Here is a 17,145-nt window from a genome sequence, read left to right on the forward strand (position 1 = left end):
TGGATATCGTTCTCTTCACCTGCAGCATTAGTTAGCTTCTCCTCGGTAGTATTAACAGGTTGTGATGACGGTGACGGAGAGCTGACGGTGTTGTGTGTCGCCTTCACTAACTGTTCATCATCTGAAGCCCCACCGAGTTGTGGGTCTTGTTGCCGACTTATGGTGAGACGTGAAGGTTGTCGTCCCAGGAGAGGCGAGAGTGACTCAGTGTGTCTTTGTCTTGTTTCATAATTCGTAATTCGTGGCCTTTGACGCCGACTTTTCCTGGAGTTGGATGGGCGTTGCGTGCGTGTATGCGTGTCCGACTTAATGACGCTCTGACGTAAATCACGCTTACCCTGATTGGTTGTACGGTCTTGACTTATCTCTGGTGGCGAGAAGTACACTGGCTGAGGAACCTGTTTATGGGGGTCGTTTCTGCTGGTGTGGTACTGGAGGAGCTGTTCAGGTGACACGGATACAGAGAGAGGAGGACCCGCCCCAATTATGGTTCCTATCTCGACTCGTAGCTGCTGCTTCAGGTTGGCGGGGGTCGTGGGTGAGGAGACAACAGGTTCTCTCTCGCGGGTTTTGACATCTTCAGACATTTCCACTTCAGGTGTTGGGGAAGGTTCAGTCGCTGGGGTCGTAGTTCTTGAGGGTGGTGACATTGAGTGACTGGAGACGGAATTATCTTTGAGTGACGGTGCCTGGGCCGGCGGGTGTGTGGTGATAGTGGTGAGGGCGGGGGAGGTGTGGGGGATAGTAAGGGGGAAGTGGTGGGGATAGGCGGGGTATGGTGTGGGTGGATAGTGGTGTGGGCGGTGGAGTAGTGTGGGGGGATAGTGGCGTGAGCTCCGATGGTCCATATCGCATGGACTGTGTTGTCGAATGATCTCTGAGTGTGGAAGGAAGATTAAGTTGTGGCTTGCGACTCTGGAAACTGTCTTGTGGGGGAGGTGGGTGTGCGAGGGGCCGGGACCTGGGCACATGCTGTAAGTGGTGATCCTCTTCGGGTAATAGTCGTGATTCTTGAAGTGGTGAAGGTGTGGTGCGGCGGGGGGGGATAAAGGAAGGTGGTGGGGTGATAGGACCACGGGGTCTGGTTCTCTTGGGTGGTGGTGGGGTGCCCAAAGAGTTGATGGGCACTAAAGGTAATATAGTCGTAGATGAGCGGTGCCGCGTTCTAGTGGTGGGGGGTGAGGGACGGACATTCACGCGTCTCACAAGAGGAACTTGATAGTCCTCATAATCATAATAATAGTCGTCGTCATAGTAATAATCATCGTCCTGGTATTGATAGTCTCTGTTCGGCTCATCTTGACTGAGTCTTTGGTCAAGTGACTCAAAGACGTGAGCAAATGGGTCCGGGTGTAGGAGTTTGTGACCAGGTTGATTGCGAGTGTCACTTGGCGGGGTCCTCTGTGTTGTGTATGGACGGTATGTTGTCGGGGGAATATCTACGGTAGGTTGGGTCACCTGTTCACCTTCTCCCCTCTGGTAGTGTTTGGCCGGTAGTTGAGTCCTTAGTACCTGCGGCTGTGTAGGTCTGCGTATAGGTAGTGGTTGTCGTGTCAGGTATGGGAGTGGATGTATAGGCTGTGGTCGTCTTAATAAATGGTGTGGTAGAGGTCTAGTAAAGTGTGGACGTCGGAGAAGTAATCGTTGTGGTAGTTGTAGTCGACCTGGCGGGTGAGGTAAGACGCCAGCGGCCTGACTCACTGGGACGCGGCTCTCTGTTGGTGCCTCATACTGGAGAAGGTAATCTGGGTCCTGGCGGTGAGCAGTGGTGAGGGTGCTGCCCCCACTGTGCTGAGGAGCGAACTGCTGGTGTTCCTGGGGAGACAGCTGATGTTGCTGGGGAGACAGCTGATGTTGATGGGGAGACAACTGGTGTTGCTGGGGAGACAGCTGGTGTTGCTGGGGAGACAACGGTGTGGGGGAGACAACTGGTGTTGCTGTGGAGACAGCTGGTGTTGCTGGGGAGACAACTGGTGTGGCTGTGGAGACAGCTGGTGTTGCTGGGGAGACAACTGGTGTTGCTGGGGGAGACAACTGGTGTTGCTGTGGAGACAGCTGGTGTTGCTGGGGAGACAACTGGTGTTGCTGGGGAGACAGCTGGTGTTGCTGGGGAGACAGCTGAGGAGACAGCTGGAAGCTATGTGGAAACAGTTGGGGAGACAGCTGGTGTTGCTGTGGGAGACAGTTGAGAGATAGGCTGGTGTTGCTGTGGAGACAGCTGGTGCTTGTTGGGGAGACAGCTGGTGTTGCTGGGGAGACAGCTGGTGTTGCTGTGGAGACAGTTGAGGAGACAGCTGGTGTTGCTGGGGAGACAGCTGGTGGTGCTGTGGAGACAGTTGGGGAGTATATAGGTGGTCAGCGGTGAGTGAAGGTGGTATAGACACAGGTGGTCCGTGTAGGACGGTGGCAGGTGTTAGTTGAGGTGTTGGTTCACTAGTGTCTTTAAAGTTAAACTGACTCACAACAAAGTTGGAATTCAGGTATTGACGCCGCTGGTCCTCGTGTGGGGCCGGGCTGGTCACCTGAGGGCTGCCGAATATTGATTGGTTCCAGTGTGTGAGAGGGCCGGGAGCTGGAGGAAACTGTTGTAGAGGATTGTGTTCAGTTTGTATATTGTTATTAAATACTGCAGCAACTGGTGTGTCGGTGGTTGTCACAACTGTTGTAGCTCTGCCTTGTATATATTGTTGGCTTAACCTTTGTGTTCCTGTGGATTGGTTAACACTTACAGCTGGCGGGTCACTGGCCTGTAGAGTCTTGGCCACGTGGGACTGTATACTGTTGATCTCTGGTGACTCAAGAGGCACCGCCGACTGGCCAGGTGACCTCAACAATGGCTGGACGAGAACTGTAGCTTCTGACGTAACCGAACTCCCTTCAGGTAAGTCTACGTCGTCAGGTAGTGAAGATATTGTGTGTGGTAAGTGAGTGACGGTGGAGATGGGGGGAGGGTGGAGGGCGGGGGCTTGTTGCGGTGTACCTGGCTCCTCACCCTCGTCGACGTGTGGCGGCTCAGGAGCAGCGTTGAGGGCGTCGAGCACCACTGTGGGGAGGGCCTTACTCACGCCCGCTGGAGGACGCCTGTACCCGTGTTCCTGAATACTTACGCCTGACTCGATTTCATTCAGATGGGCGTGAGCGTGGGCGTGTCTGACCACGAGTGGTTTGGTTAGGGCGGCGGGAGGGCGGAGGTGTGTTGGGGAGGGTGTGGGCGGCCAGTAGGGCTGGGCGGGTATGAGGCCTCGCTCACCTGGGTTAGTGATGGACACCTGGGCAGAGGGAACGCGGCTCAGGTGCTGGCTGGCTCCCCACCCGCTCACAACACCTGCAACACAATCACAACTTGAACAACCTAATCACAATCATCGCTAACAAGATGGTGTGGTTAGGTTAGGTTAGGCCGTCATCCCTCAACTCGTCTCACTGTAGGTTCTAGTCTTGTCACAGTCACTCAGGTGTAATCTCATCGTCACTGCTAATTTGGGAAACGGTAACCTGATGATATTAACCCCTTGAGTACGATGACTTAACCCCTTGAGTAAGATATCATTGTACTCCGTGGACTAGACTATCGTACTCAAGGGGCTAAATCACCGTAATCAAGGGGTTAAGCCATCGTACTCTAGACGGTCAGGTGCTTCAAGAGTAATAGCAGTTAACCTTGTAATAGTTTTATGTGTAATTATTCCTGAGTGACGAAGATCCCAGTAGGTGTGATGGAGGTTCCCGTGTGACCACCTGAGGTAACATGGCGAAAGATGGGGACTTGCCTCACCACCTGGCGCCCTCCTTTACTTGCTAAGATTGTTTGTGGATGAAGGTTGGGGTGTGTTGGTGTGAGGGTTGGGGTGTGTTGGTGTGGAGGGGTTGAGGTGTGTCAGGGTGTTGGTGTGAGGGTTGGGGTGTGGGCAGTGTGAGGGTTGAGGTGTGTGTGTCAGGGGTGTGTTGAGGTGTGTTGGTGAGGGTTAGTGTTGGTGTGAGGGTTGGGGTGTGGGGTTGTGTGGAGGGTTGGGAGGTGTGTGTCAGGGTGTGTTGAGGTGTGTTGGGGTGTGAGGGTTGGGGTGTGTTGGGTGTGTGAGGGGTTTACAGTGTGTACTGCGTGTTGAGGTGTGTTGGTGCAGGGTTAGTGTTGGTGGAGGCTAGTGTGTTGGTGTGAGGGTTGGGGTGTTGGTGTGAGTAAAACAGTGTTGCATGCAGGTGGCGGGGGTAAGGTCATGTTCATCAGTGTGTTAAAACCAGATACGTCACCTCTTACCACACCGCTAAGGCTGTTTCTCCCCGTGAGTCTATAACACCCTAACCTAACCTAACCCTAACCTAACCCTAACCTAACCAAACCCCACCAAAAATATAGGATAATTAATCTTTTGGTGAAATAAACTTGGCTGGATATTCTTATTTTCATTTAATGGTGAATGGAATATAGTTATTGAAGTATAAGATAAACGGTAAATAAAGTATTAACTCACATAGAAGCCACAGGGTCAGCATGATGGTGACTGAGAGACATTCGTGGGTGAGCTGACAGGGCCGGGTGGGTGAGCTGTCAGGGCCGGGTGGGTGAGCTGACAGGGCCGGGTGGGTGAGCTGTCAGGGCCGGGTGGGTGAGCTGACAGGGCCGGGTGGGTGAGCTGTCAGGGCCGGGTGGGTGAGCTGACAGGGCCTCGGGTGGGTGAGCTGTCAGGCTGGTGGGTAGCTGTCAGCTAGGTGATGAGCTGACAGGGCCGGGTAGATGAGCTGTCAGGGCCGGGTGGGTGAGCTGTCAGGGCCGGTTGGGTGAGCTGTCAGGGCCGGTTGGGTGAGCTGATGGGACGGGGTAGGGCAGGGGCGAGGCTGGGTCACCCTCCAACACCACCTTCACATCTCCATCCTCCTCACTTGCTAGGATATCCTTATCTTCCTCTCTTCCTTATCTTTACCTTATAGTTCTTATCTTATGTTTGTGCTCTTGTCACTAGGTTATATAACAAACACACACAGATCATTTCCCTGGATCACTATATTTACACTTCTGGGGTTGAGTTTTTATCTCTTTGTCAATGCACTGGATGGTTTAGGTTAGCTTAGTTTAGGTTAGCTTAGGATTCTTCAGCTTGGTAACAGTATGGTAATCCGTCTTAGCACGAGGGATCAGTTATTAACACGAGGGGTCAGTTATTAACACCGTGGATCAATTATTAGCACGAGTGATCAATTATTAACACGGTGGTTCAGTTATTAACACGGTGGATAATTATTAACACAGTGGATCAATTTTTAACACCACTATAGTATTTTTAACCACCACGGCGATAACTAGAGAGATATTTTCCTTCTGTGTCCAATTTTCTTCTGATTCTTAATGTTGATGTCTGCGCCCGTGGTAGTTCCCTCACTCTGAAAAGACGAAGACATTGATGTAGTGGGAATATGGTGTGTGTGTGTGTGTGTGTGTGTGTGTGTGTGTGTGTGTGTGTGTGTGTGTGTGTGTGTGTGTGTGTGACTCCTTCAGGCAATCTTCCACAACTTTCTCCAGTCACCGTGGTTCGTAAATTGCTTTCAAGTTTCATCCTTTCACCGTTTATCAGACATTTAATACAGATATAACCCATCGTATTATTTACATTATCCACCTCTTCTGAACCTAACCTAACCCAACCTGTTTTAGTACTTGTTGTGGTGTATGACAGGTCGCTAGTGGTGTTACTCTGTCAGGTACTGTACAGGTAAGGGGACGCAGGATAGGTGTTTAATTAGGGGGAGGGGGAGTACGTCTGAGTTGGGCAATAAGAACAGGTCAGGTCAGGTTTTGTAATCGAAAACTAATAATTTTTTTGTAATTTATAAGGAATTTTTGGTATAATTTGATCCTTGAGGTCTTGATACTTAACCTTGTTTATAATGATGACTAGATATGGTGAAGGCTGGGTTAATAGTGAAGAATAAGGAATAGAATGGTGATTATAGTGGGGTGGGGTCAGCTGTGAGAGAGATGAAACTGTGGGAAGAATAACGAAGAGTGTAATTGTGTGATGTAATGTGAGAATGGTAGAGGTGGTGGTGTGGGATTGGTGGGGGGTGAAGCATGTGAGTTGTGTTACCTGGGTGGAGTGTTACGTTACCTGGGTACACCTGTAACACGATGTAGCGATGAAGAATTTGTCACAGATGGAGAAAGAATAAATGAATTTGTCTTTTTCTGGTAAATATTTACGGAACCTCATTATGTAGATGTGGTGTATGATGTGTGTGTGTGTGTGTGTGTGTGTGTGTGTGTGTGTGTGTATGATGTGTGTATGATGTGTGTGTGTGTGGCGTGTGTGTGTGTGTGTGTGTGTGTGTGTGTGTGTGTGAAAGAGTGTGTGTGTGTGTGTGTGTGTATGATGTGTGTGTGTGTGTGTGTGTGTGTGTGTGTGTGTGTGTGTGTGTGTGTGTGTGTGTCCGTTCAATTTTTCAAGCTCATCTTCTTATCTTTTTGCCACTGTTAATATTGGTTATTCTTTACTTTACGTGTGTTCTGGACCAAGGCTTCCCGTGTCTGTCTGTCTGTGTGTACATCTTCATTTGTTGTAATAATAGTAGTTGGTAGTCGAGTGGATGGACCTGTAGGTAACACTCCTTCTCTACACACACACACACACACACACACACACACACACACTTAGTATAAACACAATTTACAACTTGCTGGACACACATTTAGTTTCACGCGATTAAACAAAAAAAAATGAGTTCCAAGAGACCTATGCGTGCTGTCATGTCCATCTTGCTTGGCTACTTGAATTCACCCGATGCGTAACTTTCCGGGGAGTTTAGTGCCACAGTCAACCAGGAAGTGAACCGTCTCAAGTTTTTGGTGTTAACATGAAACACGAACGCAGGTGACTAGATTCGTGTCTTGTTGCAATAGTGAATTAGTGACCACGATGTACTTCACTTCAAGAGCTGTCCATTCTCCATAAGTCTAGTTTAACTTATAAATGTACGTTTTGTCACATTGGTTAGGTTTAGTTAATTTTGTCGACTCGTGAATTTAGTTAATCTTAGTTTAATTTATCTGAAGCAAGGTGAGGCATTAATCACAAAGGCTTATGAGGAAAGAGAGGTCCGTTTGTGTGTGTGACTCTCAAGATGTTTGCTCCTTGCCCAAGTTTATACAAATTATATTCGGCTTTAAAATATCCTTATGAATTGTAGACCTTTTAAATAAGACGCGTTAATAAATCATGTGTCGTTTGGATCCCTTGGGCCGGGGGGGGCGTTTGTTGACTGCTACATACCTGTGTTTGCTTACATAATGCTGTGGGGGGGATATATTGCGGGTGTATTTGTTAGTAACGGGAGGGGTGGGTGATTCCTTCTTTGTTTTGGTTAAGTCCTGGGTATGTTGCTTGAGTGTTATGTGAGGGAGTGAGGGGTAACTTTTTTGTTTATTCATTCAACTTCTCTGTGGATGACAAACGAAGAGAAGAAGAGTAACATTTATCTAACACAACAAAGGTATTACTGGTATAGCTACTGATCACTCTTACCCCGAGACATGAATTATTGTAAATATTCTGAATAATTTACATGATGTGGATTTGTTGAGTTGACCTGAGGGTAATGAGGTAGGAAGGGTGAGGGAGCCAGGTACAGGTGGACAGACGACCCTCTCCTCCCCCCTCCCCCCTCTGGCTTCACGGCGGTTACTCTAACTTTCCCTCTCTTGGGCCCACTGCCTCACCTGTTTTCTACCTTAATTAACTGCTAATGAGTACTGCCAGTGTGACGCTCACCTTGCTTACCTGGTCACTACACATGGAAGAGTAAACACGTAAACACAACAGTTATTCCTGTGTGTCGTGTTTTAATAATGTTAAATAACGTAAAAGTTGAATGTTTTAGTGAGAGGCTGTTGGTGGTGGCCGCGGGGCAGTACACACACACCTGTTCGTCATCACCACACTGCCTCAGTACCTCCATTATACCGCTTCATTTTCCTGCGCCTCACTACTGATTTAGCTGTGATCAGTATTATAAAAGGTGAACATTACGCCATTATGATCACAGTACAGTAGTAACAGTATTGTAATTGATGTGCACCATAAACCTCTCAGCTGTGTGATAATTACACCTTTATATAACTGGTGTAATGAAGGACGGATCTTGTACACTACAGTAAGTATAGTACCGAGGTCAGGTGATGAACGTGTGTGTGTGTGTGTGTGTGTGTGTGTGTGTGTGTGTGTGTGTGTGTGTGTGTCTCTGTGTGTGTGTGTGTGTGTGTGTGTGTGTGTGTGTGTGTGTGTGTGTGTGTGTGTGTCTGTGTGTGTGTGTGTGTGTGTGTGTGTGTGTGTCTGTGTGTGTGTGTCTGTGTGTGTGTGTGTGTGTGTGTGTGTCTGTGTGTGTGTGTGTGTGTGTGTGTGTGTGTGTGTGTGTGTGTGTCTGTGTGTGTGTGTCTGTGTGTGTGTGTGTGTGTGTGTGTGTGTGTGTCTGTGTGTGTGTGTGTGTGTGTGTGTGTGTGTGTGTGTGTGTGTGTGTGTGTGTGTGTCTGTGTGTGTGTGTGTGTGTGTGTGTGTGTGTGTCTGTGTGTGTGTGTCTGTGTGTGTGTGTGTGTGTGTGTGTGTGTGTGTGTGTGTCTGTGTGTGTGTGTCTGTGTCTGTGTGTGTGTGTGTGTGTGTGTCTGTGTGTGTGTGTGTGTGTGTGTGTCTGTGTGTGTGTGTGTGTGTGTGTGTGTGTCTGTGTCTGTGTGTGTGTGTGTGTCTGTGTGTGTGTGTGTCTGTGTCTGTGTGTGTGTGTGTGTGTGTGTGTGTGTGTCCTGTGTGTGTGTGTGTGTCTGTGTGTGTGTGTGTGTGTGTGTGTCTGTGTGTGTCACCCACTACTGTGGCCTCAATTCACAGCCTGATTCCTCTCATATTAACAAACTACTTTACATTCCTGTGATTACTTCATCTCTCATTGTTTTCACCGTTACTTACTTCAGTATTTCCTACACGAATACTCTGACAACTTTGGTGTGTTGCCGTAAACCACAAGTTGTGTTTTTGTTGAAAAAAATTATATATAATATGACTTACTGTTTTGTGGTGAGTGTGTTGTGTCATCACTGTGTCAAGAATACACTCGCGCACGCACATACATACATACATACATACATACATACATACATACATACATACATACATACATTTGCTTAAATACTTATACATTCATGCATACATACATATAGACACACATACATGCATAAATACATATATTATTATTATTATTATATATACACACACACACACACGTATACATAATACACATACATACATGAAGTTATAAGCGTCTTACTTGAGGTGGTGTACAGTGTTATGGGAGATGATGATGATCGCTGGTGACCGTCCACACTGACGACCGTCTCACTACTGACTCTACCGCTGGTCACTCCACTCCCTCCCTCCTACTGCACTTCACTCGGCTCTTCCCTTCCTCTACTCCTTCCCTCCCTCCTTCTACTGCACTGCACTCCTTCCCTCCCTCTACTCCTTCCCTCCCTCCTTCTACTGCACTGCACTCCTTCCCTCCCTCTTTCTACATCTTCACTACATCTCTCCTAAGTTCCTAACCTAATCTAATCGAATCCCTAACCTAACCAACATATCCAAGGAAATAGAAAGGTGTGTGTGTGTGTGTGTGTGTGTGTGTGTGTGTGTGTGTGTGTGTGTGTGTGTACAGAAGACGAGGTGCCAGTGAGTTGACTTGTTTATAAGAAATATCTTTTAAGTGTTTCTCAGACATTAATTGTTACACGTTTATCTTCACCACAGATTACAGTGCTGGGTGAAAGTAACGTTTGAGTGTGTGGTGGATAGCTAGGTTAGGTTTGGTTAGGTTAGGTTAGGTTTGGTTAGGTTAGGTTGGGTGTGGTTAGGTTTGGTTAGGTTAGGTTGGGTGTGGTTACGTTGGGTGAATGTTCTTTTAAAGTGCACTGTAATGAAGGGTCTTGGGACGTCTAGAACCCCCAATAAATAAATAATTAGATAAATATAAATCAAGCCGGGAAAGTTATTGATTGTAGTGAGTAATAAGAATGATCTGCCGTGAAACTCCTCTGGTGAAAGTGGTAATGTCTGCCCGAGATGATGATGGCTCTTATATAAACAACATCCACGGACCACAAGTCTTACCCGAGAGTTATAACCTAACCTAAACCAACCCAACCTAACCTAACCCTTAACCTTGACCTAACCTAAACCATCCCAACCTAACCAAACCCTTAACCTTGACCTAACCTAAACCAGCCTTCATGACACCTTGCCAGCTGCTAAAGCCAACCCCTTCTAACCCTTAACTTGTGACTAACCTAAGCCAGCAACCTAACCCTTAACCTTGACTGCTTAAACCAGCCTTCTTAAACCGCCCAACACAACACAAACCAGCCTTTAACCTAGCCTTAACCCTAACCTAAACCAACCCAACCTAACCAAACCCTTAACCTTGACCTAACCTAAACCAACCCAACCTAACCTAACCCTTAACCTTGACCTAACCTAAACCAACCCAACCTAACCTAAACCCATCCTAACCTAACCTGTACTTAAAGTGTTGGTGACGGCGACCACATGACCGCTGTATCCGGCACTATTAAAGCGAGGCGGAAATTGTATTGGTGGGGGAGGTCGGGAGGTTGTGTTGTGGAGTATGCTGTGAGGTGTTGTGTTGAGCTGTGGAGTGTTGTGTGTTGTGGAGTATGCTGTGGTGTTGTGTGTTGGGCTGTGGAGTGTTGTGGAGTATGCTGTGAGGTGGGTGTTGAGCTGTGGAGTGTGTGGGTATGCTGTGAGGTGTTGTGTTGAGCTGTGGAGTGTTGTTGTGTTGTGGAGTATGCTGTGGTGTGTTGAGCCGTGGAGTGTTGTTGTGTTTGTGGAGTATGCTGTGGTGTTGTGTTGAACTGTGGAGTGTTGTTGTGTTGTGGAGTATCACTGTGAGGTGTTGTGTTGAAGCTGTGGTGTTGTGTTGTGTATGGTATGTGAGGTGTTGTGTTGTTGAGCTGTGGAGTGTTGTTGTGTTGTGGGTATGCTGGCCAGGTGTTGTGTTGAGCTGTGGAGTGTTGTTGTGTTGTGGAGTATGCTGTGAGGTGTTGTGTTGAGCTGTGGAGTGTTGTGGAGTATGCTGTGAGGTGGAGTGTTGAGCTGTGGAGTGTTGTTGTGTTGTGGAGTATGCTGTGAGGTGTTGTGTTGAGCCGTGGAGTGTTGTTGTGTTGTGGAGTATGCTGTGAGGTGTTGTGTTGAGCTGGCTGAGTGTTGTGTTGTAGGTATGCTGTGGTGTTGTGTTGAGCTGTGGAGTGTTGTTGTGTTGTGGAGTATGCTGTGAGGGTGTTGTGTGTTGAGCCGTGGAGTGTTGTTGTGTTGTGGGTATGCTGTGAGGTGTTGTGTTGAGCTGTGGAGTGTTGTTTGTGTTGTGGGTATGCTGTGAGGGTGTTGTGTTGTTGGGCATGGGTGTTGTTGTGTTGTATGGAGTATGCTGTGAGGTGTTGTGTTGAGCTGTGGAGTGTTGTTGTGTTTGTGGGTATGCTGTGAGGTGTTGTGTTGAGCTGTGTGGAGTGTTGTTTGTGTTGTGGGTATGCTGTGAGGTGTTGTGTTGAGCTGTGGAGTGTTGTTGTGTTGTGGGTATTATGCTGTTCTGTGGGTGTTGTGTTGCATGCTGTTCTATGGAGTGTTGTGTTGAGCCGTGGAGTGTTGTTGTGTTGCATGCTGTTCTATGGAGTGTTGTGTTGAGCCGTGGAGTGTTGTTGTGTTGTGGAGTATGCTGTGAGGTGTTGCGTTGAGCTGTGGAGTGTTGTTGTGTTGTGGAGTATGCTGTTCTATGGAGTGTTGTGTTGAGCCGTGGAGTGTTGTTGTGTTGCATGCTGTTCTATGGAGTGTTGTGTTGAGCCGTGGAGTGTTGTTGTGTTGCATGCTGTTCTATGGAGTGTTGTGTTGAGCCGTGGAGTGTTGTTGTTAATCCTTGGTATAAGAGTTTGGTGGCGTTACAGTAAGGGTTACGTAACAGGTAAGGGTCCCATGTGTTACTGACGTGTGACATGTTACTGTACTTAAGTTATTACGACAGTACTGTACTTAGCGGCTATGTGATGTACAGAGCCTCACTGCACCACGTTATGTTCACTACAGCTGATGTACAGTAATATCTCTCTCTCTCTCTCTCTCTCTCTCTCTCTCTCTCTCCTCTCTCTCTCTCTCTCTCTCTCTCTCTCTCTCTCTCTCTCTCTCTCTCTCTCTCTCTCTCTCTCTCTCTCTCGTCTTCTTAAGACTTGTGTGAGGGACGGACTCATGTGTGGTAGGTGAAAGGTGAGGTGGTAGGAGCGTTACTGTCATGTGGGCTGCGGCTGGTGGTGTTCCTGGGTTCACACAGCAGCTGGCCACGAGAGAAATGAGTGTTGCGGCAGGTAGACACACGGAGATCTCTCATCACCTCCTGTTCTTATAGCTCCCGTCGTGTTTCTTTATTACTGCTGTGTCATATATCGTGTGTGTGCCTGGTGGGTGGGGTGAGGACCTGGTGGGGGTGTGGTGGGGTGAGGACCTACCTGGTGGGGGTGTGGTGGGTGAGGACCTGCCTGGTGGGGGTGTGGTGGGGTGAGGACATACCTGGTGGGGGTGTGTGGTGGGGACCTACTGGTGGGGGTGCTGGTGGGGTGGGGACCTACCTGGGTGCAGGGGGGTGTGGTGGGGTGGTTCCTGGTGCGGGGGTGTGGTGCAGGGGTGAGGACCTACCTGGTGTGGTGGTAGTGGTGGCGGCCTCCAGGAAGATAGTATCCGGGATCTCCAGCGGTAAGGGTGCGGTGAGGGCAAATCTCGTCGACCTCCCGGAAGAGACGAACACCCGCTCGTTGAGGAGTAAGTGAGCGCTGACTGACAGTCCAGGTTGTACCACCAGTCACACACGAAGAACGCCTGGTTGAACATGGTGCCGTTGGGGCAGAGGAAGGATGCCTGCCGCCCGTCCAGATCACAGTAGTGCCACACCTGTAATCGTACACCTGCTCTTAGATCATACACACCTGCAATCATAAACCTGTTTTTTTTTAGATCATACACACCTGTTTTTAATAGGTGATAATACACACCTGCTGTTAGTAGATCATACACACATGCAATCATATACCTGCTCTTAGTTAATCATCATACACGTGCAATCATTCACACACACACCTGCACATACATACAAAACACATTCAATTAGATAACGCTGACATACATTTTACATACATACATACAAGTTGATATGACGTTGAACAAATATTGACTTTCCCGTTTTCGATACAGGTAACACTGCAACACAGAAAACGTGGCTATTTGATGATTTTAGGGCTAACTTCACCAAACTCGTCAAGGCGCTCCGTAATTTTAAGAAAAGTATACTGTAGTGATATATGTGATTTGGAGATACGTCTTATTGACTTCATTCTTTTCGTCAATAGTATTAGGAGCGGGTGTAGCGGTTACCCGTTTAGTAGACTGTCTCAACCAAGAAAGGTAATTTAAGATAATTTGCTCCCGTGACACAGACCCAAGCCCAGAAATAATGTCTCGTGTTGTGGGGACCATGGAAGGGTTAGGTCAAGCCAGGTCACAACATTGAACTCCTACCTCATAACCTTTACGTTATTCATGATAGTTTGACCAGATAGGAATTCCCTGCCCCTCGTACTGTACCTGACACCTGGCCTCTGTGTCGGCGTAGAAGCCTGGCCAGGGCATGTCGGAGCAGTAGAAGTTGGTGTAGGGGACAGTGGAGATGATGGGGTAGTCCAGGCCTGGGACACCGGGTATAGTCTCCACCAGGGCGGTGAGGGAAGCCAGCCGTGGCAGCAAGTAGGAGTACAGCGTCTGGCGCAGCATGGGAGGCAGCAGGATGGATGACGGGTCGACCCCTGCTGACCTGTCGACCAAACACACACACTTATTGAGCCAGAAAAATAGATACAAAGTGAACAATAACAATAGTGACACAGTTGAGCCAAGTGAGAGAGAGAGAGAGAGTTTAATACACTCACGGGTCGTCGCCAGTGCTGAAGGGACCAAATTCACTGCCAGCAGCAGATGTGGGCAGAGTGAGAGGAGCTCCTCCGGCCAGGGCAGCGTTACGTTGTCCAGGTGCCGACGAGCCTGACCCACCGCGCCTGTCGTGGGTTAAACATGTTTATACTACGGCAGGGCCTTGGTTTCATATTATATTGATCACATAAAATAGGTCTAACATTTTGTGGGCACTGATGTCATTTTAGAAGTATATTTTATGAGCAAGAGACAGTGTTGATGGGTTGTACCTCTGTTGTTGTGAGAGGGCGACCAGGGTGAGGAAGTTGACGACGATGGATGGGTCGAAGTGTTGTATGGGTGAGGTGGTGGTGGTGGCTCCTCTGATGCCACCAATCAGACGGGACTCCAACAGCCTCATCAGGTTACCCACGCCGTTGCTGTCCCCTTCCGAGGTTCCTGATGGTGTCCTCCTGAACCCGCCTCCTGCAACACCCGTCAGTCTGGTGCCTACGACGCCCCCAGGCACTCTCGTCAGCCCTGGCCCTCGACTCACCGTGGCCGGGTCCGTCCTCACAGGTGTCAAAGTGCCAACACTTGTCCCCGGCCCCACACCTGGCACCGCAGTAGTGTCACCGGTGACGGTACCCACACTGGCCGGTACACCCCCCACCCCCACACCAGCCGACCCCACAGTAGTGGTGCGGGGAAAGAGAGGGAAGCCCGGGAGGGAGGTGAAGGTGACGGGTATTGGGTGAGCATCTAGGCGTAATATCCCCGACTTTATCCCACTGGGGTCCTCACCTGCCCGACGCTCTGACTTACTCACCATCTCACCAATGAGTACCCGGCCTTCCCTGCCTCCACTACCAGCACCAGAGGACCCCACCTCGCCGTCTGTTGTGTTCGTCGCTCCGGGTGGCGCTGTAGGCGGAGGTGAGAAGGGCGACTCTTGAACTGTACGTGCCAGACGTTCCTTGAAGACGTCGAACTGTTCCCTCATCGACCTGGCTAACTCTCTCTTACTTGTTCCCTCGCCTCGTACACCAGCCTCGCCTTGACCAATGTTCCCGAAGGTGGAATCAGTATTAGATTCAGGAAAAACTCGAGTTGGTATTTGACTCCGTGTAGCAGTTCCTTGACCCCGTGAAGCTGCCCCTTGACCATCGAACTCTGTGGGCAGGACACCATTCCCAAGCACTAAACCCTCCACCACCGGGAACCCTAATTTAAGGCTCTCGAAGTTGTACGCCCCGTGGAGGTCCGTGAGGGAGGTGGCCACGGCGCTGAGTCCCTCCTGATGGGTGTTCAGCTCCCGGCCAGACCACCTCAACTCTCCCTCACTTGTCCCACACAAACCTGAGCCGGAAGGAGTTAATGACTGTTATTAACTTATTATTTACAGGTTTTATAATATTCATATGTTGGAAAAATTAGGATCACCTGTGGATTAACTCTTCTACCTTATTTCACCTGAGAATTAAACACCTTAGCTACCTGGGGGAGGGGGGTTGGGTTAGGTTAAGTGAGGTTAGGTATGTGTTAGGGTGGTTAATCTTCAGGTGATCCCAAAATTATAGTAAAGTTGTTGTAATATTGTTATATGTTAGAGCTACTCCGTGTTTATGACTGGGACGGACAGACATACGGACAGCGGGAGACTTAATCGTATACCCCAGTGAGGTAACATTAAGGTCAGCCATTGTATTCACTGTGAACTGAACTGATAGGATGACATCACTGGCAGATATCAATAGCCATAAATTCATTAGTGTAAAGTGTCGTTAAAGAGCGTTAAATGTCACCGGTCGGAGTAAAAACGTGTGCAGGATGTAGTGAGTTAGGTGTCATTGAGAGAATACCTGTGCTGTGTCTTACCTTGGTGTAGGGGTGAGGTGTGGTGGTACAGTGTGTGTGTGTGTGTGTGTGTGTGTGTGTGGTGGTACAGTGTGTGTGTGTGTGTGTGTGGGGTGGTACAGTGTGTGTGTGTGTGTGTGTGTGTGTGTGTGTGTGTGTGTGTGTGATATCATAATTCATACATTTACCTACATGTTGTGATGCAAATGTATACAGTACGTGTCTTTACTCACACACACACACTCACACACACACACACACACACACCCTTATCAGTAGACCTCGAGTTAAGACGAGGAATAAATAATTGATATAACTTAACCTAACCCACCAGCCAGAGTTTACATACTGTAGGTTCATGAGGTGGAAAAAACTGAGGGAAACTTGTAGCGTCCAGCAGTTATTCACTCGTCTACCTTGACTATACTAACATACACTAGTCAACAGTAGTCAAGAATGTGATGGTTGGCTACTTGGACCCCAGTCTGGCCACATGGACCCCAATCTACATAAAACTATCTTAGATTAGGTCCCAGGCTTGATGAGTACCAAGCCCAACAGGCCCCAACCCTCTTAGGCTAACTGTTAGTATTTGTATATAATTGTAGTAGATCTTAAGCTTACCCAGTCACTAGGTTGGGTTAGCTTAGGTTAGGTTGGGTTGGGTTGGGTTAGCTTAGCTTAGGTTAGGTTAGGTTAGGTTAGGTTAGGTTAGGTTGGAGTCTATTAGAAGTACCTTTACAACTCACAACCTTATACACTTAGGTTAGGTTAGAGTATTAGGATAAGTGCCCTTACAACTCACAACCTTATACACTAAACCTAACCTTGTTTGTGTTTACACCGGCCATACTCCCCCTCACTTCACTCACCACCAGCCAAAGGTCAGAGGAGTGAACCAGGAAGCAAGTATTGGGCTACCTGGCTGATCAAGGTAAATACTCTTAATTAACACCTGCCTCTCTCCTGCAGCGCTAGACACACCCCCTACCTACTGACACACCCCCTACCTACTGACACACCCCCTACCTACTGACACACCCCCTACCTACTGACACCCCTACCTCTGTTACCCCCCCCTACCTGCTGACACACCTACTGACACCCCTACCCACTACTGACCTCCCCTACTGCACCTGCCATCCCTACTTTACCTACTACCCTACCTACTTACTCCCCTACCTACTGACCCCCCTACCCTACTGACACCCACCACACTACCTGCACACCCCCTACCTACTGACTTTTCCTGCCTGCTAAACACCCTCTCTGTACATCCCCTACCTACTGACACCCCCTACCT

At 48.7% G+C, this 17,145-nt stretch overlaps 2 protein-coding genes across 2 annotated transcripts; both read right to left on the reverse strand.

The window, feature by feature from the left end:
• Positions 1–1,697: 1,697 nt before the first annotated feature.
• LOC121879720 (protein transport protein sec31-like) lies at positions 1,698–4,657 on the reverse strand. Its single transcript, XM_042386487.1, has 2 exons — positions 4,470–4,657; positions 1,698–3,325 (listed from the first exon to the last, which is right to left on the reverse strand). The coding sequence occupies exons 1-2, from the start codon at positions 4,489–4,491 to the stop codon at positions 1,698–1,700; spliced, it is 1,650 nt and encodes a 549-aa protein (XP_042242421.1). The 5' UTR covers positions 4,492–4,657.
• An 8,134-nt stretch (positions 4,658–12,791) lies between these two features.
• LOC121879721 lies at positions 12,792–15,463 on the reverse strand (the record flags this gene model as incomplete). Its single annotated transcript, XM_042386488.1, has 4 exons — positions 14,276–15,463; positions 14,003–14,128; positions 13,662–13,887; positions 12,792–12,971 (listed from the first exon to the last, which is right to left on the reverse strand). Coding segments are annotated over exons 1-4 (1,245 nt in total), but the record flags the coding sequence as incomplete, so codon positions are not given.
• Between the last annotated feature and the right edge of the window lie 1,682 nt (positions 15,464–17,145).

Source organism: Homarus americanus, unplaced genomic scaffold, assembly GCF_018991925.1.
Source record: "Homarus americanus isolate GMGI-L3 unplaced genomic scaffold, GMGI_Hamer_2.0 scaffold42643, whole genome shotgun sequence".
Taxonomy (NCBI): Eukaryota; Metazoa; Arthropoda; class Malacostraca; order Decapoda; family Nephropidae; genus Homarus; species Homarus americanus.